The sequence below is a fragment of the Salvelinus alpinus genome, chromosome 29 (genome assembly GCF_045679555.1).
Source record: "Salvelinus alpinus chromosome 29, SLU_Salpinus.1, whole genome shotgun sequence".
NCBI lineage: Eukaryota > Metazoa > Chordata > Actinopteri > Salmoniformes > Salmonidae > Salvelinus > Salvelinus alpinus.
The window spans coordinates 36,782,619-36,808,511 of record NC_092114.1 but is presented as its reverse complement, the minus strand read 5'-3'; the positions used below and the strand labels follow the sequence as shown (position 1 = coordinate 36,808,511).

The following is a 25,893-nucleotide window of genomic DNA, read 5'->3' as shown; positions in this document are numbered from 1 at the left end:
CTCTATTGTTCCCGGACCAGGAGGCAGAAGTCAGAGTGCCTTCAGCCTCGAGGTTCATCAGACGCTGTCGGCTTACGTGGAAGAAGGCCCGTCTTAATCTTCTGCGTTCCTCACAGCAGTACCAACGACAAGCCAACAGACGTCGCCGTCCCGGTCCTACCCTGTACCCCGGCCAGAGAGTATGGCTCTCAACAAAAAACTTACCGCTACGGGTGGAGTCTCGCAAGCTGTCCCAGAGATTCATCGGACCCTTTAAGATTGCCAGGAGAGTCAATCCCGTTACTTTTCGCCTGCACTTACCCAGATCCCTTAAAATCAATCCCACATTTCACATTTCTTTATTAAAACCTGTTGTTTTTTCTCCCCTTATTCCGGCAGGCAGACCTCCCCCTCCGCCCCGTGTCATCGGAGGCCAGTCGGCTTATACCGTCCACCGGATACTGGACTCCCGCCGGGTGCAGCGGTCCTGGCAGTATCTGGTGGACTGGGAAGGCTACGGTCCCGAGGAGCGCTCCTGGGTTCCTGCCAAGGACATACTGGACCCTGACCTCATTCGTCAGTTCAGGGCCCTCCACCCTGAGAAGGCTGGTAGGAACGTCAGGAGCCGTTCCTAGGAGGGGGATTCTGTCAGGTTTTGGCCAGGACTGTTCTGTTTTTTTGTCACTAGATGTCCCCATTGCACCTTTTTTGTACCTTTTGTTTTTCCCTTGCTCTAATTATTGTTTGCACCTGTATGTCGTTCCCTTGTTAGTATTTAATCCCTGTGTGTTCCTCAGTTCCTTGCTCAGTGTTTGTATGTTAGCACCCAGCCCCAGCCCAAGCCTTGTTGTGAACATATATTTTTCTCTTGTTGGATTTTCCAGAGGTTCTCTGGTTTTGTTCTTTTGTATTTTGGATTAGTCTTTTGAGGTTTGTTTTTCCCCTTGCTGTTTTTACCACTTTGTGGATTTTCTTTGTATTTTGGAAGATATCTATTTTTTATTAAACCACCATCTCTAGTACTGCTGTGTCTGCCTCATCTTCTGGGTTCTGCCGATTTAGTGACTGTTTCTCGCACCGGGTCCTGACAGTGTGTTAATCATTGTGCGCGTGTGTTATTTATTCAAGGTACTCCTCGCGCTTTTGTTTGGGTTTCAACCCTGTGTTTTGTATAGTGTTGATTTGGTCTTCGCCCCCATGCCTTAATACGGCACGACGTCATTTGGGCTTAATAAAAAACCCTATTAAGCATTCCTGCACCTGTCTCCCGAATCTCTTCATACTGTACCAACGTGACAGAATAATCGATCATTAAGGGAGACAGCGGGAATGGCCTGTCCGACGACTCTGCGACTGGTCCGTCCGGCCACGCCGCAACTTTGGCAGCTGCAACAGGGCTGTCCAACGCCGCCACAACAGGTCCGTCCGACGACGCAACTTCAGCAGCTGCAACAGGGCGGTCCAACGTCGCCACAACAGATCCGTCCGACGACGCAACTTCAGCAGCTGCAACAGGGCGGTCCAACGTCGCCACAACAGATCCGTCCGACGACGCAACTTCAGCAGCTGCAACTGGCTGTCCAACGCCGCCACAACGGGTCCGTCCGACGACGCAACTTCAGCAGCTGCAACTGGCTGTCCAACGCCGCCACAACGGGTCCGTCCGACGACGCAACTTCAGCAGCTGCAACTGGCTGTCCAACGTCGCCACAACAGATCCGTCCGACGACACAACTTCAGCAGCTGCAACTGGCTGTCCAACGCCGCCACAACAGATCCGTCCGACGACGCAACTTCAGCAGCTGCAACAGGGCGGTCCAACGCCGCCACAACGGGTCCGTCCGACGACGCAACTTCAGCAGCTGCAACTGGCTGTCCAACGCCGCCACAACGGGTCCGTCCGACGACGCAACTTCAGCAGCTGCAAATGGTCCATCCGACGCCGCCGCAACTTCGGCAGCGGCAACTGGCCCGTCCCCGTGCCTTTACACGGCACGCCGTAATTTGGGCTTAATTTAAAAAAATATTACGCATTCCTGCGCCTGTCTCCCGACCCTTCATACCAACGTGACAGTACTGCATACAGAGACTATTTTGAACTGGATTTCTACTGTAGTAAAAAATTTGCTTTTCAAAGCTGAGCTGCTATTTATATTTCTCAACTGGTAATTGAAGCACGTCTCCCATTCACCAATTAAGCGCAGGGTGGTCAATGTGTCACCGACCACTTTACAATGTGAGCTGGAGGCAGTATGCATTTTGAAAACATACTTAATTATTTGAACCCTGAATATTATTATCTTACTTCAAAGTAGCTTTTAGGCAAAATCCGACCATGGACGTGGAGGCAATTATTTTATAAAGACTTTCAAGTTTGGGGAAGCTTACAGTTCATCCTACATTTACATCATTTAGCAGATGCTCTTATCCAGATCAACTTACAAGAGCAATTAGGGTTAAGTGCCTTACTCAAGGGCACATCAACAGATTTTTCACCTAGTCAGCTCATGGATTCAAGCCAGCAAACTTTTGGTTACTGGCCCAACGCTCTTAACCGCTAGAATACCTGCCTGCCACTCCTACCATTTCTACCATTCTGCATGCCACTCCTACCATTTCTACCATTCTGCATGCCACTCCTACCATTTCTACCATTCTGCCTGCCACTCCTACCATTCTGCATTCCACTCCTACCATTTCTACCATTCTGCATGCCACTCCTACCATTTCTACCATTCTGCCTGCCACTCCTACCATTTCTACCATTCTGCCTGCCACTCCTACCATTCTGCATGCCACTCCTACCATTTCTACCATTCTGCCTGCCACTCCTACCATTTCTACCATTCTGCCTGCCACTCCTACCATTTCTACCATTCTGCATGCCACTCCTACCATTCTGCATGCCACTCCTACCATTTCTACCATTCTGCCTGCCACTCCTACCATTTCTACCATTCTGCATGCCACTCCTACCATTTCTACCATTCTGCATGCCAGTTATGATTTTCACATACGCATTTCTGTGGAACAGTTTCATGTCAATCATGTGGTTAATCATACAAATCTGACTAAAAATGATACAAATCTAAAAGTTAAAAGTCAACTAATGCGATATCACCAGCTTCTGCCATATGGACACATTGATACACCGTGATCCATTGGCAGCTAAAGAAATGAGTGTATGGAACTCATAGCCTATAGGCCAAATGCAGCACTAGGCCTTTAACTTCCATTTCTCTTTCACAGAGGATTGGTGATTATCGAGGTGGAGATTGTTGGAAAGATTTTTCAAATAGCTTACTGTGAGGAACTATAGAATTAATATATTATCATTCGTAATGGATGTAAAAAAAACAACACTTTCCTACATTTCCACATACTAAACATTATCAGGAAGGAGAAACCAGACAAATGCTCATTGCTCACATGGTGCACTCCAAACAAAAGACAATGAAAAAATGTACAAGTCTCATATATGTTGGTTATGAAATAAATCAAAACTTGTTTCTCACAAGGGTAGCAGGTTGTAACAACGTTTCCACTCCGAGAATGAGAACAGTAAATGACTGTGATTAATACATGCATTAACAGAAATTAATGTAACCAAATGACAGGGATTAAGGGTACATTGACTACTGGTGACATATGTAATGTGGAATTGATTGAAAAAAAACAAAGGGAAAATAATTCACACAATGGAACAATGAATGCGCAAGAATTGGCGGGGGACAGCTGAGCCATTCTGGAGAAAGATTCGCCTATACAGTGCATTTGGAAAGTATTAAAACCCCTTTACTTTTTACACATTTTGTCTTATTCTAAAATGTATTAAATAAATAAAAAAATCCTCATCAATCTACACACAATACCCCATACTGACAAAGCGAAAACAGGTTTTTTGATTTTTTAGCAAATGTATTACAAATAAAAAACAGATATATCTTATTTACATAAGTATTTATACCCTTTGCTATGATACTCGAAATTGATTGGATATGATTTGGAAAGGCACACACCTGTCTATATAAGGTCCCACAGTTGACAGTGCATGTCAGAGCAAAAACCAAGCCATGAGGTCTCAGGAATTGTCTGTAGAGCTCCGAGCCAGGATGGTGTCAAGGCACAGATCTGGGGAAGGGTACCAAAAAATATCTGCAGCATTGAAGGTTCCCATGAACACAGTGACCTCCATCATTCATAAATTAAATAAGTTTAGACCCACCTAGACTCTTCCTAGAGCTGGCCACCTGGCCAAACTGAGCAATCAGGGGAGAAGGGCCTAGGTCAGGAAGGTGACAAAGAACCCGATGGTCACTCTGACAGAGCTCCAGAGTTCCTCTGTGGAGGTGGGAGAACCTTCCAGAAGGACAACCATCTCTGCAGCACTCCACCAATCAGGTATTTATGGTGGAGTTGCCAGACAGAAGACACTCCTCAGTAAAAGGCACATGACAGCCCGCTTGGAGTTTTACAAAGGGCACCTAAAGGACTGTCAGACCATGAAAAACAAGATTCTCTGGTCTGATGAAAAGAAGATTGAACTCTTTGGTCTGAATGCCAAGCGTCATGTCTGGAGGAAACCTGGCACCATCCCTACGGTGAAGCATGGTGGTGGCAGCATCATGCTGTGGGGATGTTTTTCAGCGGCAGGGACTGGGAGGCTAGTCAGGATCGAACGGAGCAAAGTATAGAGAGATCCTTGATGAAAACCTGCGCCAGAGCGCACAGGATCTCAGACTGGGGCGAAGGTTCACCTTGCAACAGGAAAACGACCCTAAGCACACAGCCAAGACAACGCAGGAGTGGCTTCGGGACAAGTCTCTGAATGTCTTTGAGTGGCCCAGCCAGAGCCCGGACTTGAACCTGATCGAACATCTCTGGAGAGACTGAAAATAGCTGTGCAGCGACGCTCCAAATCCAACCTGACAGAGCTTGAGAGGATCTACAGAGAAGAATGGGAGAAACTCCCCAAATACAGGTGCGCCAAGATTATAGTGTCATACCCAAGAAGACTCGAGGCTGTAATCGCTATCAAAGGTACTTCAACAAAGTACTGAGTAAAGGTTCTGAATACTTATGTAAATGTGATATTTCCGTTTTTTAATACATTTGCTAAAATTTCTGAAACCTAGTTTTTGCTTTGTCATTATGGGGTATTGTGTGTAGATTTATGAGGGATAAAAAAGATATATATTTTAGAGTAAGGCTGTAACGTAACAAAATATGAAAAAAGTCGAGGGGTCTGAATACTTTTGGAATGCACTGTATCTTCGCCACACATCCCTCCCTTCTTGTCTCAACATTTAAAATTATACTCAAGACACATTATCTTCACACATATTTTAGATGCTTTTCACTGACAGCCACCACTCAGTAATCAGCTAGGTCTTCTATCGTCATGCACGCTGACCAAATTGCGGGCTTCCAAAATAGGCATAGGCCTACGAGCTTGGGATTTGAAACAATCCACAGATATTTTTAGAAAGAAGCTTATGATTCTCATTTCCTCTGTGGCAAAGTCATGCTTTCTGGTGAAGTATTGTGTATTATTTTATTTATTTCTGTAAAGACAGGAGTAATAATATAATTTTGGCAAATTGATTTCCGTTTACTTCCCTATTGGATCCGCTATGCTTTTTCTCTCCTGTTCTATTGATTTTCATATCAACTTTATTTAGTTTTCCAGAAGCCAAAGGCACAATCCTAGTCATTTTAGCAATCCATCCTAGTTGTTGAATTTTTTGATTACCCCTCTTTCTAAGTTTCTAAACGAGATTTTCATCTGTCACATATGGAACCGCTATCAGGTGCGCTGTTTAGAACGGGTGTTTTCCCGTGAATTGCATTTTGGCAAATGTTTGAAAATGACATTTTATTGGCTGCTTCATTACATTAGTTGCATGTTCTGTTACCATAATTTAAATGTGATTTCTGTCATTTTGAGCACAGTGGGTGGACGCCCTAATTTAAATCTTCCCGGTAACGTTGTCCAGTGCCACATTTTTCTAAGGGAGCTCCCTGCCATCCAAGACCTCTATACGAGGCCGTGTCAGAGGAAGGCCCTAAAAACAATGCACTAAGTCTGGAACTAACAGAACCCTGAACAGATTCTACCCTCAAAGCCACAAGACTCCTAAAAAGATAACCAGATAGCTACCCGCACTATCTGCATTTACCCTTTTACACTCTCTTTTGACTCATCACATACACTGCTGCTACTGTTTATGATCTATCCTGTTGCCTAGTCACTTTACCCCTACCTATATCTACAGTGCCTTCAGAAAGTATCCATACCCCTTGACTTATTCCACATTTTGTTGTGTTACAGCCTGAATTCAAAATGTATTAAATTATAGTTTCTCACCCATCTACAAACAATACCACATAATGACAAAGTGAAAACATGTTTCTAGAAATTGCTGCAAATGTATTGAAAATAAAATACAGAAATAACTCATTTACATAAGTATTCACACCCCTGAGTCAATACTTGTAGAAGTACCTTTGGCAGCCATTAAAGCCGTGAGAGTTTTTCTGGGTAAGTCTCTAAGAGCTTTCCACACCTGGATTGTGCAACATTTGCCCATTATTCCTTTCAAAATTCTTCAAGCTCCGTCAAATTGGTTGTTGATCATTGTTAGACACTGACACCGATTTTAAAGTAGATTTAAGTCAAAACTGTAACTCGGCCACTCACGAACATTTCCTCTCTTCTTGTTAAGCAACTCCAGTGTAGAGTTGGCCTTGTGTTTTAGGTTATTGTCCTGCTGAAAGGTGAATTTATCGCCCAGTGTCTGGTGGAAAGCAGACTGAACCAGAGGATTTTGCCTGTGACATTTATTTTTTGTTCTGAAAAACTCCCCAGTTATTAACGATTACAAGCATACCCATAACATGATGCAGCCACCACTATGCTTGAAAATATGGAGAGTGGTACTCAGTAATGTTAGGGATGCAAATCCAATACAACACATAACACTTTGTATTCAGGACAGAAAATTAATTACATCTGCTGTATTACTTTAGTGCATTGTTGAAAACAGAATGCATGTTTTGGAATATTTAGGAAGGACGCCTGCTTCTTTGTAGTGACTGGGTGTATTGATACACCATCACAAGGGTTTTTAATAACTTCACCATGCTCAATACGCAATGTCTGCTTCTTTTTTTTTACCCATCTACCAAGAGGTGCCATCCTTTGCAAGGCATTGGAAAACCTCCCTGGTCTTTGTAGCTGAATCCGTGTTTGAAATTCACTGCTCGACTGAGGGACCTTAGAGATAATTGTATGTGTGGCGTACAAGAGATGAGGTAGTTATAAAATAATTATGTTAAACACTATTATTGCAAACAGAGTGAGCATGCAAATTGTTAAGCAAATGTTTTACTTCTGAACTTATTTCGACTTGCCATAACAAAGGAGTTGAATACTTATTGACTCAAGACATTTCTGCTTTTCATTTTTTATACATTTCTAATAACATCCTTTAAACATTTCTAATAACATCCTTCCACTTTGACATTATGGGGTATTGTGAGTAGGCCAGTGATTAAAAAAAGGTAGGCTGTAACGCAACAAGATGTGGAAAAAGTCAAGGGGTGTGAATACTTTCTGAAGGCACTGTACATACTGCATCTACCTCAATTACCTCGCAGCCTGCACGTCAACTCGGTACTGGTACCCCGTGTACATAGCCAAGTTATCGTTACTCCTTGTCTATTTATTCCTTGTGATATTATTTTTCTCATTTTCTCTCTGCATTGTTGGGAAGGGCCCGTAAGTAAGCATTTCACTGTTAGTCTACACCTGTTTTCTACGAAGCATGTGACACAATAACATTCCATTTTATTGGATTTTGATTGATTTGATTTACAGGTTATGGAAAATGTGCTATTTTATTATTTCTCCATTATGTTTGCTACCATGCTGTGTTATGTGTTGCTGCCATGCTATGTTGTTGTCTTAGTTCTCTCTTTATGTAGTGTTGTGGTGACTCTCTTGTCGTGATGTGTGTTTTGTCCTATATTTTTATTTTATTTTAAATGTTTAATCCCAGACCCCGTCCCCACAGGAGGCCTTTTGCCTTTTGGTAGGCCATCATTGTAAATAAGAATGTGTTCTTAACTGACTTGCCTAGTTAAATAAAGGTTCAATTAAAATAGTAATAATAAAACTAATTCCTCAAGGAGGAATTTGGGGAAGCAGGTAGCCTAGTGGTTAGAGAGTAGGGCCAGTAACCGAAAGGTTACTAGATCGAATCCCCAAGGTAAAAATGTGTTGTTCTGCCCCTGAACAAGGCAGATAACCGACTGTTCCTAGGCTGTCATTGTAAATAAGAATTTGTTCTTAACTGACTTGCCTAGTTAAATCAAATAAAAGGAGAAAGACTCCATTTCTAAGTCAAAGATATTAACACTATGGTAAATAATAGATTAATGTCTGCAAACACTACAGTATACTAGTCTGAAAAAAACTACAGTATATACTACAGTCTGCAGTATACTACAATCTGCAAAAACACTACATTAATTACTTAAGCAATAAGGCCTGAGTGGGTGTGGTATATGGCCAATATACCACGGCTAAGGGCTGTTCTTGCGGAGTGCCTGGATACAGCCCTTAGCCGTTGTATATTGGCCATATACCACAAACACCCGAAGTGCCTTATTGCCATTATATAACACGGCTGTCAGCCAATCAGCATTCAGGACTCGAACCACCCAGTATATAATATAGTATATACTACAGTTATATTTTACTACATTATTTATACTATAGTTAACTATAAATGCTACTGTATACTGCAGTAAATACTACAGTGAATACTACAGTAAATTTCTCAAAAACACTACAGTGAATACTATAGTATTTATACCATTGTATACCATAGTATTTTTTATGTGGGATTAATCACATAATAATATCATGTTATTGTAACATTTTGTACAGCATATTGTGGCATCTATCTCATTGTGTAAGCTATATGTATACTTCTTAGAAAAAAGGGCTCCAAAAGGGTTCTTCGGCTGTCCCCATAGGAGAACCCTTTTTGGTTCCAGGTAGAACTCTTTAGGTTCTAGATAGCACCTTTTTTTCCAAAAGTGTACAGATGATGGGTGACATTTTCTGTCCAATGCACAGGCCTTAAAGTGAGCTAAATAGTGATCTGACCAAAATCAACCATATAATGTCAAATGGATGGTATGGCACTACTGCAAAATAAGTTTGGAATATTGTATTGATACGGGCATTGTTTGTGTGTGTGTATCTGCATTGACTCACCGTGGTACGTGCGGTTCCACATCCTCTTGGTGACGATGTCCCCTCGCGGCCGGCCCCCTCCCTCGGCCATGGTCTCGTTCAGGGCCTGAGAGTAAAGCATTACCCCGTCATAGAAGCCTCCTGCTATCAGGTTCGTCTAGAAAGATGGAGGGAGGAGGATCGTCATCAAATCTTGTTATATCCACTCTCATACCATCTGCTGTTCTCTCCTCTTCATCTGTTTATTGTTACTTGTTTTCTACCTGTCTATCTTTCCATTCACTTTTTAGTCCTCTACCTCTCTCAGACACACGTCTGAGTGTGTCTGAGAGTATCCATAACAGTGTGTTTGTTTGTGCGTGTAAGGGTGTGTGTGTGTGTGTGTGTGTGTGTGTGTGTGTGTGTGTGTGTGTGTGTGTGTGTGTGTGTTTGTCTACATGTTTGTGTGCGTGTGTGTGTGTGTGAGCCAGAGTCAAGCCTGTATGTTACTCTGTGTTTGTAAGCACGACTGTGTGTCTTGAATGGACCTTGAAAGAGTTCACGCTGACATAGGGATTATTTACTGGCCCCGAATGTAACTGTGTAACTATAAATATGAACTATTACAGAATGCCTAACACAGGCTCATAAGTAAAACCTGTATTTGTTTGAGTTAGAGCCCAGACTAGGAGCTTTGATTTACATTGGGCCAAAATTGGCCATATCCCCACACCACTCAGACATGGAGAAATAGATCCTATTCCCCTGTGGTTAGAAATATGTCTAACCTCCCACTGCGGACTTGGGACAGCTGGAGAAGCCCTGTAAATGAACCTTGACGACGCTGTAAATGGCACAGTCCACTGGAATATCCTCTGAGTAGCTTCGTATCTTTCACTGAATCATAATTCAAGCCATCTACAGTCAGGTCCAGAACTGTTGGCACCCTTGATAAAAGATGAGAAAAAAAGACTGTATGAAATAAATAATAGAAATAATGAGCTATAGCGTGTGCTAAAGAAAAATGTCAGAGAAAGAGATTTTGTTTAACAAGTAATAATTCTTTATCTTAAAAAGATAGGGGTCAAATGTATTGGCACCCCTGTTTTCAATACCTTTCAATACCTCACCTTGCGAAGATAACGCCACTGACACTTTTTCTAAAATGTTTTATGAGACTACAGAACACTTTGGGAGGGATCTTAGACCATTCCTCCACAATCTTTTCAGATCAAGTCCGGAGACTGTGATGCCCATTGCAAAATGTTGATTTTCTGGTCAATTAACAATTTCTTTGTGGATTTGTATGTGTTATTGTCTTGCTGGAAGATCCACTTGCCTACAATGTTCAGCCCTCTGGCCGAGGCAAACAGGTTTTTGGCTAAAATGTCCAGGTACTGGGTAAGGTTCATGATGCCATTGACCTTTAAGAAGAGTCCCAGGACCTTTCCCTGAGCAATTGTATTAGTTTAAAATAAAAATGCTTTTGGGAGGATACAATTTGTATTATTTATTTTATTCAGTCTTTTTGTTCATCTTTATCAAGGGTGCCAATAATTCTGGACTTGACTGTATGTCCATTTATTCTACCTTTATTTAACTAGGCAAGTCAGTTAAGAACAAATTCTTATTTACAATGACGGCCTAGGAAGAGTGGGTAAACTACCTTGTACAGGAGCAGAATGACAGATTTTTACCTTGTCAGCTCGGGGATTTGATTTTGCAACCTTTCGGTTACTAGTCCAACGCTCTAACCACAAGGCTACCTGTCGTTCATCCAGCCAGCCAGCCATCTATCCATCCATCCATCCATCCTCCCACCCATCCACCAGCAAACCATAAAATCCAAGCAATGTTAGCTAAAACATTGCCGACAAACTCTACACCCACCCATCCAACCAACCAACTATTCCTTCATACATTAATCAAACATAAGCTTAATATAAACAAACATTATGCGTATTTAGCCAGTTCTCTTCTCTGTCTGTTTCTATTTAAATTGACCTTTTACTCTGTACATGTTGTGGGATTCAGTGTGTATTATCAATAAGTACAGTAGTGATTGGATTTTAGTGACTCGTGCTGTGGTAGGTATTTTGACAGATGCTGCCGTTGTTGCCCACAGGTAACAAGAGATGAAGATATGAAGGAGTTTAATAATGAAACTATGAATCTATAATGAATCTCCAAAGCATGCAGAATTAGTTGTAGGGGTGAGAAAAATAACTTCCAATATGGGCATTTAAAGTGTTGGGGGGCTGAAAGACTTAATATGCCAAAAACAGTGGCCAGGTGGACTGATTCAAGCCCAGTACAGACACATGGAAGAGAGAAAAATAAAGCTTAGGATATGGAGAGAGCTGTTCACTGGTAAAAGACAGACAGAAGGACAGACGGACGGACTAACGGGCGGACAGACAGACAAAAGCCAAATTTATGTTAGAAAAGGCAAGTTTCGTCCTGGTGAGTTGCAGACAGATGTGACGGCAAAGCAGACAAAATGAAGTAGGTGTTGGCCACAGTGGAGTTGCACAGAATTGTGTCTGTGACTCACCAGGACGCCACCTTTCTACCATAAATGTGGCTTAAAGGCCCAGTGCAGTCAAAAACGTGATTTCTCTGTGCTTTATACATTCTTCCACACTATAAAGTTAGAATAATACTGTGAAATTGTGAAAACGACGATAATGCCCTTTTAGTGTTAGAACTTTTTGGTGGGATGGGGTTTTGGCCTGTCTGGTGACATCACGGTAAATTGGTTAATAGACCAATAAGAAAGAGAGTTCCAAACCTCTCTGCCAATAACTGCTAGTCTGCAGGCCACTCCCAGACAGTCCTAGTACAATTCTTGCTTGAGAAATTGCTCTTGCTAAGAAGCTATTTTTGTTTATTTTTACCATTTTAATTGAAAACAATCACAGTTAGGTACTTAATTGTATCCAGAAAGGATTTGATATTGAGATGAAAATGGCTGCATTGGACCTTTAACAGGCAGGTAGGGAGACACAGACAGACACAGGTACATGAGCTGGCCCCTGAACAAACAACCGTCCCCACACTCCATCCCTCGTTGGCTCAAATAAAGGTGGAGCGCCTGCTCCCCACATCTCTCGTTCAGCACTTTAGCAGGCACCACCTAGGGACGTTGAGTACCAATTTAAGCTCTCTTACAGAGGAAAACCCTGAATTTTAGCCAGGCAGGTCTCTACACCCACACTCCCCCTACACCTCACAATCACTCTATTACCACCCACAACTCAAACATAATAACATCATTTATATACCTTGACATGGTTTCACACAATGAATGTCTTGCACAAACCGTGTAATTTACAAAATGTTCATAGAGACATTTCAATTTGTGTATTTAGGTGAAACTTACTATGTCTACCGCACAAATGCAATGTGATCTAAAGATGCATGGAACTGCTTTCACGAGCTGACAAATCCACATAGATGTTTAGCCTGAACTTTAACCCCCGTCTCCTAGTGTAATAAGCAGGGCTGTTCAAGTACACTGTGCAATAATGGCTGACATTTCTACATCGGATCCGTGTTGCTATGGCAATTAGGATATCATCAAGTTTTCCTAAGTGCCAAATGAGAGGGGAAGCGTAACTTTCTACCTTTCCTGGACTGTTGCTGCGCTAATTAGTGACCAGCTCGCTAGCTTCCTAACTGAGGGGCCATTGATTGGGCTGAGACTAGAGACACTGGAGTGTGACACACAGCCCTATCACTCGAATTAGCTCAGCCCCACCATGCTTATGAGAGTCTGTGAGAGACTTTCCAACAACCTTAGCTCACTGACATTGAACCCAGCAGTGGCTATAAAGCAACAGTTTGTTATTTTCCATAAACAACATGATGCCACACACCAAAAAAGATCCCCAAAATCTTCCCAAGGGGAGATATGTAACTCAATATGCTCTATTTGACAGATAAATCCCTGTTTGCAGTGTAAAAAGACCTGTGGCATAACTTCATCCATCGAAAGCCAGGTTTGTGTGGAAAATATACACTCTAGCAAGCCCAATAATCCACTTAGAAAACAGGGTGACGCAGGAGATTCATGAATGCTACTACTGTCTGTTTCAACACCAGGATTCTCAGAGACAGAAAAAGCAGTAAGCCACTGGCATTCAGCCAAGTTTAATTTCTGCAAGATGCTTCTGTACAGTATATCACATTGAGAGCTTGTTATCGGTTCTATAACCTATACTATATTAGCATAGCCAAAAATAACACTGTTTTTTTAATGAATGCATAGCTAACCATTTATTATAGCAATGGTTACCAGAACTGCATGTCCCAACATGCAGAATTTAGCATTTAAGTGGAACATCTAAATCTGTTGCAAGACAACAGTCTAATTAAGTTGTAATTTTACTTGACAATCATACTTAGGGATTGTGCAAACCAAGTGCAAGGAAATTACCATTTCTAGATGTCCCACAGCGATCGCTGACTGACTTTAAAATACTGGAGTTTAAAAATGCAACACCTATACTTACAGTTTGATATTTGCATACTAGTAATTAAGGTAATTCTATACTAGCAAATCCAGCCAGAGCCAGAAGGCAAAACGCCAGAATGTTAATTCTCTACACAAAAAGGGTTCCAAAAGGGTTCTTCAGCTGTCCACATAGGAGAACCCTTTTTGGTTCCAGGTAAAACCCTTTTGGGTTCCAGGTAGAAGGGTTCTACCTGGAACCAAAAAGGGTTCTTCAAAGGGTTCAACTCCAAAAAACGTTTTGGTTTTTCTAAGGGTGTAGATTCAAAGCATAGACTCCAATCTTCACCTTTATATAAATAATTACAGCTGGTTTTAGAACAGGAAAGAAGAGAGAGAGAGAGAGAGAGAGAGAGAGAGAGAGAGCGAGAGAGCGAGAGAGAGAGAGAGAGAGAGAGAGAGAGAGAGCAAAACTATCTAAATAAAGAGAAAGAGTGGGAGAGGAGAAAAGAGAGGGTAAAGGAAATTGTGAAGGTGTTTTTTGATATATGAGGGGCCAGAGTCTTAACCACCCCATTTAAGTCACCAGAAGCTTAAATGGCATGCTCTGCCCTGAATAACTCATACAAGCAACATTTATCCAGTAAACCCTGTAGATGGAATGGGACAACCCAAGGATCTGTAGTGGGGACAATGAGGAATTACTATAGCAGTCTATCGTACAATTTTCCGTCCAATCCTCATAGGACCGAATTAAATCGTTGACAATGGTGCATCAAATGACAATATTCCATATCTACGGTTGCGATTCAAATACCATTTAAGGACTAGTGTTACACACATCACATTGCAGAACATCCGTATTGGCAAAGAATAGACCTACCTATGTTTTTTTACCATGAGATCCATTAGGACTGAGGGAAAATCATGAAAATTCTACACCCTCTTGGATGTCCTCTCTTGTCCCAACAGCCTTTGAAAGGTCATGCATTGTGAAGGCAGGTAGAGGCGGTACAGTTTGGGCCCACATCGGTAACAGTGAGCCAGTTACCCACCCTGCGAGCAAAACATTTTAGCAATCCCCTTCATGACAGCGAAAACCAAAAATGTTAACCTGTTATGGCTGCAGGGGGCGTATTGAATAACTGGAAAGAGGTGCCCATTTTCAAACGGCCTCGTACTCAATTCTTGCTCGTACAATATGCATATTATTATTACTATTGGATAGAAAACACTCTCTAGTTTCTAAAACCGTTTGAATTATTTCTCTAAGTGAAACATAACTCTTTTTACAGCCCATTTCCTATCCGGAAGTGAGATTTCCAAAAGCGATGTCTCTCTTCAAGAGCTTGTCTATAAAAGGGCATGTCACTTAGGACTGTAGAAACACGTCATACACCTTCCCCTGGGTGTCATGCGGAAGTGAGAGCAGAAATGACTTGATTATCTCGTTCTGGGATTGAATACAACCTCTTGGAGTGAGGGATGCGCCATTATTTTTTTTTGGAAGGCGCGAAGTTGGACCTGGAGTCGCCTCCTGGAAAACCGTCGTTATAGGTGAATATGATCTCCGGCTTCGATTTTATTTGATACATGTCACAATATCATCCTAAAGTATGTTTTTTCAATATAGTTTAATTATATTATTGAAATTTATTCGGGACTTTAGACGTGATGCTTTGGAGGAATTTGTTCAAGAAGGAGAGGTTAGCGCCGCACGGCCAGTGTGCTTGCTAATTCAAGAGGGAAATAGTTAGTTCTGGATCCAAACAAAGACGGTTCTGAAGAAAGGACACCTTGTACAACATTCTGATGGAAGATCAACAAAGATAAGGACCCAATTTGGGATGAGATTTCATATATCTGTCGAACTGTGCTATCGCTACCGTTTGTCTTGAATAGATGCTGCTGTGTGTTAGCTATTGTAGTAAGCTAATATAATGATATATTGTGTTTTCGCTGTAAAACACTTCAAAAATCGGAAATATTGGCTGTATTCACAAGATCTTTGTCTTTCATTAGCTATCCACCATATATTTTTCTGAAATGTTTTATGATGAGTAATTAGGTAGTTGACGTTGGTGTCTGTATTTACTCTGGCTACTCCCGTGCGATTTCTGACTGTAGCTATGATGGTAGCAGTAATGTAAAACTGATTTATAGCTCAAATATGCACATTTTTCGAACAAAACATAGATTTATTGTGTAACATGTTATAGGACTGTCATCTGAGGTAGTTTTTTCTAGGTTATTTAGGTTAGTTCTAGGTTAGTTAGGTTGGCTTTGTGCATGCTACCTGCATGCTACCGGTGCTGTGAAAAATGTCTGTCCTCTTTTGTATTTGGTGGTGAGCTAACATAAATATACGTGGTGTTTTTGCTGTAATACATTTAAAAAATCGGACATGTTGGCTGGATTCACAAGATGTTTATCTTTCAAATGCTGTATTGGACTTGTTAATGTGTGAAAGTTAAATATTTAAAAAAAATAGATTTTGAATTTCGCGCCTTGCACTTGAGCTGGATGTTGTCATAAGTGTACCGGTGTCGGGCTTGCAGCCCTAACAAGTTCATTTCCTGTAATTCTACACATTTTGCCATGGGGCTGAGGGAAAGATTTCGCTGTTTTTAATATGATAACTGATGATCAATGGGCCCCACCCCGGTTGGGGATTCGACCATGCTTACTACACGTTTAGATAGCTGGCCGCTAGGCTAACGTATCAATCTAAAAAATAATTTGCTGACATGGGATAATTGAGTGACTGCTGATGCACAACCAAATTTTGAAATTGCACCTTTTATTATTATAACCTTTTATTGTATTATATTGTTATAACTCTCAACAGTAAGTTGGGCCACGACTGAGTTCCAAAATATTCTTTGGTTAGATTTTTTTTATTGGTCAGCGGGCCTACAGAAGGGGGGCCAGCGGGCCGCCAGTTGCCCAACCCTGGCAGTCTCTATGGGGGTGCCACAGGGTTCAATTCTCGGGCCGACTCTTTTCTCTGTATACATCAATGATGTCGCTCTTGCTGCTGGTGATTCTTTGATCCACCTCTACGCAGACGACACCATTCTGTATACCTCTGGCACTTCTTTGGACACTGTGTTAACAAACCTCCAGACGAGCTTCAATGCCATACAACACTCCTTCCGTGGCCTCCAACTGCTCTTAAATGCAAATAAAACTAAATGCATGCTCTTCAACCGATCGCTGCCCGCACCTGCCCGCCCGTCCAGCATCACCACTCTGGACGGTTCTGACTTAGATTATGTGGACAACTACAAATACCTAGGTGTCTGGTTAGACTGTAAACTCTCCTTCCAGACTCACATTAAACATCTTCAATCCAAAATTAAATCTAGAATCGGCTTCCTATTCTGCAACAAAGCATCCTTCACTCATGCTGCCAAACATACCCTCGTAAAACTGACTATCCTACCGATCCTCGACTTCGGCGATGTCATTTACAAAATAGCCTCCAACACTCTACTCAACAAATTGGATGAAGTCTACCACAGTGCCATCCGTTTTGTCACCAAAGCCCCATATACTACCCACCACTGCGACCTGTACGCTCTCGTTGGCTGGCCCTCGCTTCATACTCGTCGCCAAACCCACTGGCTCCAAGTCATCTACAAGTCTCTGCTAGGTAAAGCCCCACCTTATCTCAGCTCACTGGTCACCATAGCAGCACCCACCCGTAGCACACGCCCCAGCAGGTATATCTCACTGGTCACCCCCAAAGCCAATTCTTCCTTTGGCCGCCTCTCCTTCCAGTTCTCTGCTGCCAATGACTGGAACGAACTGCAAAAATCACTAAAGCTGGAGACTCTTACCTCCCTCACTAGCTTTAAGCACCAGCTGTCAAAGCAGCTCACAAATCACTGCACATAGCTCATCTGTAAATAGCCCATCCAATCTACCTCATCCCCATACTGTATTTATTTATTTAGCTCCTTTGCACCCCATTATTTATATCTCTACTTTGCACATTCTTCCACTGCAAATCAACCATTCCAGTGTTTTACTTGCTATATTGTATTTACTTCGCCACCATGGACTTTTTTTTGCCTTCACCTCCCTTATCTCACCTCACTTGCTCACATTGTATATAGACTTATTTTTCTATGTTTGTTTTACTCCATGTGTAACTCTGTGTTGTTGTATGTGTCGAACTGCTTTGCTTTACCTTGGCCAGGTCGCAATTGTAAATGAGAACTTGTTCTCAACTAGCCTACCTGGTTAAATAAAGGTGAAATAAAAAAAATAAATATAAAATCTGACCTCCCAATGCCTGTCAATCAACCAACAAACCAGTCAAGCAACCAATCAGCCATCCCCACTTACCAGTGAGTCTTCTACGGTGAAGTTGAACATGTTCAATGCGTCCGTCTTCAGGTTGGACACAAACTCCAGGTACTCTGGGTTCTGTGGCTCTTTGTAGGTCAGGATCTTCACACTCTGTCAAGAAAAATGAATGACAACCAGTCAGAAAAAGGCAATAACATAAGATATAGATTATGACATACACATTGCCATAGTCTCATGTTAGATATTGTACAAACACTCGTCAACTCCTCCGTCTCATTGTAATTAGGGGTTCACAGCAAAGCTGTGAAAAAAATACAAATAAAATTGCACCAATTGGCCAATAGGTGGCGTTGTTATAAGCAGTCTCACTTAAACCCTCATATCCACCGCCCTGTATGACCTAGAGACTTGGAACTTTGCATGTAGCGGTCTTTCCTCATGCTGAACAAATTTGCCTCAAGAACACATAAGGTCCATCAGGACAGACTTTCCTCCATCTTGGAACTTTTGGAAAATCTTTGAAAAACACAAGTCCAAATAACACCAAATTCAGTATGTATGACCATGGTAAATCTCTTAACTTAGTTTGAGCTATGGCATTGGTTAAGAGATAGCTGAGTTATTGATAAATCAGGAAATCGGATTTTACATGTCCATTTAAATCCTTTGTAAATCCACTCCTCTGTAAATCAACTTAACAACTTGGAACTTTTTAGGATCGTCAAAGACATTACCATGATGAACCATGTTTGGCATTGATATCTTTAAAAATAAGGAAACTATTAACAATTCACTTTTGATTATGTGAAAATCTTCTCATGGACTAAAAGTCAGATTCACTCCAAATTTAGTCTTTGAACTCATCACAATTGTCCCTAAAGAGATTGTGAAAATAACGTTGATGGCTACACTATTCTAGTAGATGCATATTAGTACATATGCTAAGATATGCTACAAATACTTCAAAAACCACAATGAATTTGGTATTGCCATCTTGAAAAACAAGGAAACTACTAGCAACTCATTCTTTGCATATGTAATGCTAATTCTCAAAATAATTTTCTCTTCATGAACCATAGTCAGATTCACTCCAGATTTTGTATTTGTCTCATGATGGCACATAAAGGAAGGTAGTTCCTACACGATAGAGTGCCTGCTTTGTTATCCAACTGATCTTGTGTCCTTTCTGACATCTTATGAACTTCGTTCATTGCTGCTCACAGATATATTTTAAATTGTAAAAATCCTAAGAAAAAGAAGAATGAACAAGGAGAAAAACAAACTAGAAAATATTTTGTATGACTCAACATGGGTCAAAATTCGACAAAGATCCAGCAAAAAAAAAGGACTATATGCATTTCAGGTAAAATAACAACCCAATGTTTATTTTCCAGGACAAATTAGCTAGCAACAGCAAACTAGCTAAATGTCCATAAATGTTTCATGTGTGTTTCAACATGTCCCCAAATTAATATAGTTGGCCCAACCCATCGGTTTTTGGGACTAGAATGTGTTTTCAATCTAGAAATCGTTGGGAAGGAAGTCATTGATGAAGAGAAACTAACGTCCGTGGGTGTGGTGTAGCGTTTAGCCAGAGCAAGGAGTCTGGGTAGGCAAATTACCATCGTAAAACAATTCCATAAGTTAGTACATATCGCCATCTAGAGGCTTAGACTCTAGTCTAGGAGGTTAAGTGGTATGCTAGTGTGGATACTGTTTCCCTACCCTACTTCCGACTCATCATCCTTTTCTCCTTTTTCCTGTATTTTTACATGTTCAAAACATTCACTACATCTTTGTAACATGCTGCTGCCTTCTTTCAATTTTCCGATCTATTTTTATTCATTTTTCTTGCTCACTCTTCTTCTTGTATTGTAGACGGCAATCAAAAGATTACCCGCTGAACTGTACATACTGTCCATAGACCAAGTAACTAGTCATTTAACATGGCTGTATACATTTAGGCAATCTATAATGCTCAGGACGTGAGACATATTCTATCGATGTAATAATTAGGAATGTATGACGAATAGGCTCTGTGCTACATATGACACTTCTAAAACGAGGGGCCCGATCTCCCACGAGCTTGTGAGTAAAAACATGGCTGTAATTTAGGAATGTGGCGATAATGTTCAGAGCATGCATTCTGCAAAAATCTAACAATCCTACCAAACTTTATGCTGTACACTCTTAGAAAAAAGGGTTCCAAAAGGTTATTTGGCTGTCCTTATAGGAGAACCCTTTTTGGTTCCAGTTAGCACCTTTTTTTGTAAGCGTGTACTACACAGTAAGTATGCTAACGAAGCTTTAGATTTTATTTGTGAAGGAGTGAAAAATATTTGATTTACAGTACAGACTACAGTACATGGCTATTTAGGGTGAGAAAACATGCTGACAGCGCTGTACAAAGCTGGCCTACCCCTTGAGATGCACGTTTTTCCCCCAGTAGTGTGGTGCAGCTTGCATCTATTTGCATCTGTCCGCCAGAGAGACAAACATAACTTCAATTCACTCTGCAAGTTTGTTTTGTCAAATGGTTTAGTATGCCGGGAAAATGGAGTAGCTTGGGTTAATTGACCGAAATACCAAGTTATAACTGGCTGTAACATTGTAGATGTGGACTGGATTTGGGCCGTAATAGTTTTGCTGTCTGGGTACTGTCATCAAGACAAGTCATCTGAATGCTTAACACCCTGTATTCCTCACTCAGTGTTACTCTATCTGACAGTGTAATGGAAGATACGCTACAGCTGGTATGTTTGGTTACATTTTTGCCATAGTCCTTTGTTCCTCAGTCATTCCTTTTCCTCATTCCTTAGTCTCTCATCCATTTCTCTCTTGAAAAAGGTATATATATATCACAGAAAAAAAGATGCATGTTTAGGCAACCACTCTCCAATTTTTTACTGGGTTAGTGCTATTTCCTTGAACTTGCGATAAAACGTCCTATTTCATAATATTCTCAAAATGTATCATGTACCTCTCATTACCTACCAATACAGCTGCATGACTGATGCCTTTTTTCTCTTATCTGCTGCTCAGTCATCACTCATTTACCCTCCCTGCCTTTATAATATCACTTATAACTACAGTACAGTATCCAACTAAATTCCTCTCCTATATCCCCTACATTCCTCTTTATTAGGCTATCTGGTAAAAGTAGAGTTAAATAAAATAAAACAATTCTCTCATCCCTCCTTCATACCAGTCAAATCTCACTCATAACTGCAGTGTAATGACAGTAATACATCCGATTAAAGTGCTTTTCCCGGACCCAAAGATGCCATCCCCACTAAATCCCATTAAATTCATCTCCTATACCCCCTACTCAATCTACCCCTCCCTTCGTTCCTACAGACCTCCCTCATCCATCCCTCTGTCATCTCCCTCTCACCCTGAAGGCCTTCTCAGCGGCGTGGTCGTCTGCGTCTCCTCTGTACCAGGGCCTAGCGGGACGCTTCCTCAGGCTGTGGCCGAACAGGTCGATGAAGAAGAAAGCATAGTCCTCCGGGGGCAAGCCCTCCCTCCAAAACTGTACCATCAGCATCCGGAAAGTGTCCCGTGAGCAGCACATGTACACCACTGAAGAAGAAGAGACATAGAAGAGAGAATGTATCAAAGACATGTATATCAGTGGAATTTACCCATGTTCTGTGTGTGTTGAATTTAGGCAATCACTGAACTGATCAATTAGCTCAGTTGGTCAGATGTGGTGCCTATGTTGGAACAAAATCCTGCAGTACCTGCAGCACTCCAGGAAAATAGTTTTCTACCCCTGTGGTACTGTTTGTGAGCAACTACAGAGGGTGGAGAGAAAACAATAAGGGGAATTGGCTACTACTGTTAATGGGCAATACAGGTGCACCACTGAAGAAAAAGGACAAAGATGAAAGAATGTAGCAACCACTGTGCTGTGTGCATTACTAAAGACCGAGAACAGACGAGAGAGAGAGAGAGAGAGACAGTACACTGTAGCATACTGTAGCATCTACTGTTTATGAATAGTAGACTTTAGGTACACTACTAAAGCGGAATGACAGAATTGGCTACTACTGTTGATGAGCAATACAGGTGCACCAATGAAGAAAAAGGACAAAGATGAAAGAATGTAGCAACCACTGTGCTGTGTGCATTACTAAAGACAGACAACAGAGAGAGAGAGAGAGAGAGAGAGAGAGAGAGAGAGAGAGAGAGATAGAGAGTGAGTATACTGTAGCATACTGTAGCATATACTGTTTATGAATAGTAGACTTTAGGTACACTACTAAAGCAGAATGACAGACAAAAACACTTGTGCAGCCTTTGGAGAACAACATAGCCTCTGCTGCTGTACACACACCAGAGCCGGATGCCTGGTCAGGACCCGAAAAAGGCGAGTGGGAAAGCTGCCGTTACCGTCAATACTACTCGCCAACGTGCAATCATTGGACAATAAACTAGAAGAGGTACGATTATGAATATCCTACCAACGGGACATCAAAAACTGCAATATCCTATGTTTCACGGAATCATGGCTGAATGACGACATGGATATTCAGCTAGCGGGATACACGCTGCACCGGCAGGATAGAACAGCACACTCCGGTAAGACGAGGGTGGGCGGTCTGTGCATATTTGTAAACAACAGCTGGTGCACGAAATCTAAGGAAGTCTCTAGATTTTGAACGCCTGAAGTAGAGTATGTTGTGATAAATTGCAGGCCACACTACTTGCCTAGAGAGTTTTCAGCTATACTTTTCGTGGCTGTTTATTTACCACCACAGACAGATGCTGGCACTAAGACCGCACTTAGTCAGCTGTATAAGGAAATAAGCAAACAGGAAACCACTCACCCAGAGGCGACACTCCTAGTGGCCGGAGACTTTAATGCAGGGAAACTTAAATCAGTTCTACCAAATTTCCATCAACATGTGCAACCAGAGGGAAAAAAATTCTAGATCACCCGTACAAAGCTCTCCATTTGGTAAATCCGACCACAACTCTATCCTCCTGATTCCAGCTTACAAGTAAAAATTAAAGCAGGAATCACCAGTGACTCGGTCTATAAAAAAAGTGGTCATGAGAAGCAGATGCTAAACTACAGGACTGCTTTGCTATCACAGACTGGAACATGTTCCGGGATTCTTCCGATGACATTGAGGAATACACCACATCAGTCACTGGCTTTATCAATAAGTGCATTGAGGACGTCGTTCCCACAGTGACAATACGTACATACCCCAACCAGAAGCCATGGATTACAGGCAACATTCGCACTGAGCTAAAGGGTAGAGCTGCCGCTTTCAAGGTGCGGGACTCTAACGCGGAAGCTTACAAGACATCCTGCTATGCCCTGCGACGAACCATCAAACAGGCAAAGCGTCAATACGGGGCTAAGATTGAATCATACTACACCGGCTCCGACGCTCCTCTTATGAGGCAGGGCTTGCAAACTATTACAGACTACAAAGGGAAGCACAGCCACGAGTTGCCCAATGACACGAGCCTACAGACGAGGTAAATCACTTCTATGCTCGCTTCGAGGCAAGCAACACTGAGGCATGCGTGAGAGCATCAGCTGTTCCAGGCGACTGTGTGATCACGCTCTCCGTAGCCAACGTGAGTAAGACCTTTAAACAGGTCAACATACACAAGGCAGCAGGGCCAGACGGATTACCAGGACGTGTGCTCCGGGCATGTGCTGACCAACTGGCAGGTGTCTTCACTGACATCTTCAACATGTCCCTGATTAAGTCTGTAATACCAACATATTTCAAGCAGACCACCATAGTCCCTGTGCCCAAGAACACAAAAGCAACCTGCCTAAATGACTATCGACCCGTAGCACTCACGTCTGTAGCCAGGAAGTGCTTTGAAAGGTTGGTAATGGCTCACATCAACACCATTATCCCAGAAACCCTAGACCCACTCCAATTTGCATACCGCCCAAACAGATCCACAGATGATGCAATCTCTATTGCACTCCACACTGCCCTCTCCCACCTGGACAAAAGGAACACCTACGTGAGAATGCTATTCATTGACTACAGCTCAGCGTTCAACACCATAGTGCCCTCAAAGCTCACCATTAAGCTAAGGACCCTGGGACTAAACACCTCCCTCTGCAACTGGATCCTGGACTTCCTGACGGGCCGCCCCCAGGTGGTGAGGGTAGGTAGTAACACATCTGCCACGCTGATCCTCAACACTGGAGCCCCTCAGGGGTGCATGCTCAGTCCCCTCCTGTACTCCCTGTTCACCAACACCTGCATGGCCAGGCACGACTCCAACACCATCATTAAGTTTCAGACGACACAGCAGTGGTAGGCCTGATCACCGACAACGACGAGACAGCCTATAGGGAGGAGGTCAGACACCTGGCCGGGTGGTGCCAGAATAACAACCTATCCCTCAACGTAACCAAAACTAAGGAGATGATTGTGGACTACAGGAAAAGGAGGACCGAGCACGCCCCCATTCTCATCGACAGGGCTGTAGTGGAGCAGGTTGAGAGCTTCAAGTTCCTTGGTGTCCACATTACCAACAAACTAGAATGGTCCAAACACACCAAGACAGTCGTGAAGAGGGCACGACAAAGCCTATTCCCCCTCAGGAAACTAAAAAGATTTGGCATGGGTCCTGAGATCCTCAAAAGGTTCTACAGCTGCAACATCGAGAGCATCCTGACTGGTTGCATCACTGCCTGGTATGGCAACTGCTCGGCCTCTGACCGCAAGGCACTACAGAGGATAGTGCGTACGGCCCAGAACATCACTGAGGCTAAGCTGCCTGCCATCCAGGACCTCTACACCAGGCGGTGTCAGAGGAAGGCCCTAAAAATTGTCAAAGACCCCAGCCAGTCATAGACTGTTCTCTCTACTAAAGCATGGCAAGCAGTACCGGAGTGCCAAGTCTAGGACAAAAAGGCTTCTCAACAGTTTTTACTCCCAAGCCATAAGACTCCTGAACAGGTAATCAAATGGCTACCCGGACTATTTGCATTGTGTGCCCCCCCCCCCCAACCCCTCTTTTTACGCTCCTGCTACTCTCTGTTTATCATATACAGTGGGGCAAAAAAGTATTTAGTCAACCACCAATTGTGCAAGTTCTCCCACTTAAAAAGTGCCTGTAATTTTCATCATAGGTACACTTCAACTATGACAGACAAAATGAGAAAAAAAATCCTGAAAATCACATTGTAGGATTTTTTATGAATTTATTTGCAAATTATGGTGGAAAATAAGTATTTGGTCAATAACAAAAGTTTATCTCAATACTTTGTTATATACCCTTTGTTGGCAATGACAGAGGTCAAACGTTTTCTGTAAGACTTCACAAGGTTTTCACACACTGTTGCTGGTATTTTGGCCCATTCCTCCATGCAGATCTCCTCTAGAGCAGTGATGTTTTGGGGCTGTTGCTGAGCAACACGGACTTTCAACTCCCTCCAAAGATTTTCTATGGGGTTGAGATCTGGAGACTGGCTAGGCCACTCCAGGACCTTGAAATGCTTCTTACGAAGCCACTCCTTCGTTGCCCGGGCGGTGTGTTGGGATCATTGTCATGCTGAAAGACCCAGCCACGTTTCATCTTCAATGGCCCTTGCTGATGGAAGGAGGTTTTCACTCAAAATCTCACGATACATGGCCCCATTCATTCTTTCCTTTACACGGATCAGTCGTCCTGGTCCCTTTGCAGAAAAACAGCCCCAAAGCATGATGTTTCCACCCCCATGCTTCACAGTAGGTATGGTGTTCTTTGGATGCAACTCAGCATTCTTTGTCCTCCAAACACAACGAGTTGAGTTTTAACCAAAAAGTTCTATTTTGGTTTCATCTGACCAAACATTCTCCCAATCTTCTTCTGGATCATCCAAATGCTCTCTAGCAAACTTCAGATGGGCCTGGACATGTACTGGCTT

The 25,893-nt window shown here is 42.4% G+C and overlaps 1 protein-coding gene across 2 annotated transcripts in view; it reads right to left on the bottom strand.

Annotated features, from left to right (window-relative positions):
- Nucleotides 1-25,893, bottom strand: part of LOC139558629 (atrial natriuretic peptide receptor 1-like) — a 123,560-nt gene that overhangs the window by 74,064 nt on the left and 23,603 nt on the right. For both annotated transcript variants that reach the window (XM_071373879.1, XM_071373878.1), the window contains exons 3-5: nucleotides 21,388-21,575; nucleotides 18,030-18,143; nucleotides 9,266-9,401 (exon numbers count right to left, since the gene is read on the bottom strand). In XM_071373879.1, coding sequence (XP_071229980.1) covers nucleotides 9,266-9,401; nucleotides 18,030-18,143; nucleotides 21,388-21,575 — 438 coding nt within the window. The remainder of the gene's footprint in view (nucleotides 1-9,265; nucleotides 9,402-18,029; nucleotides 18,144-21,387; nucleotides 21,576-25,893) is intronic.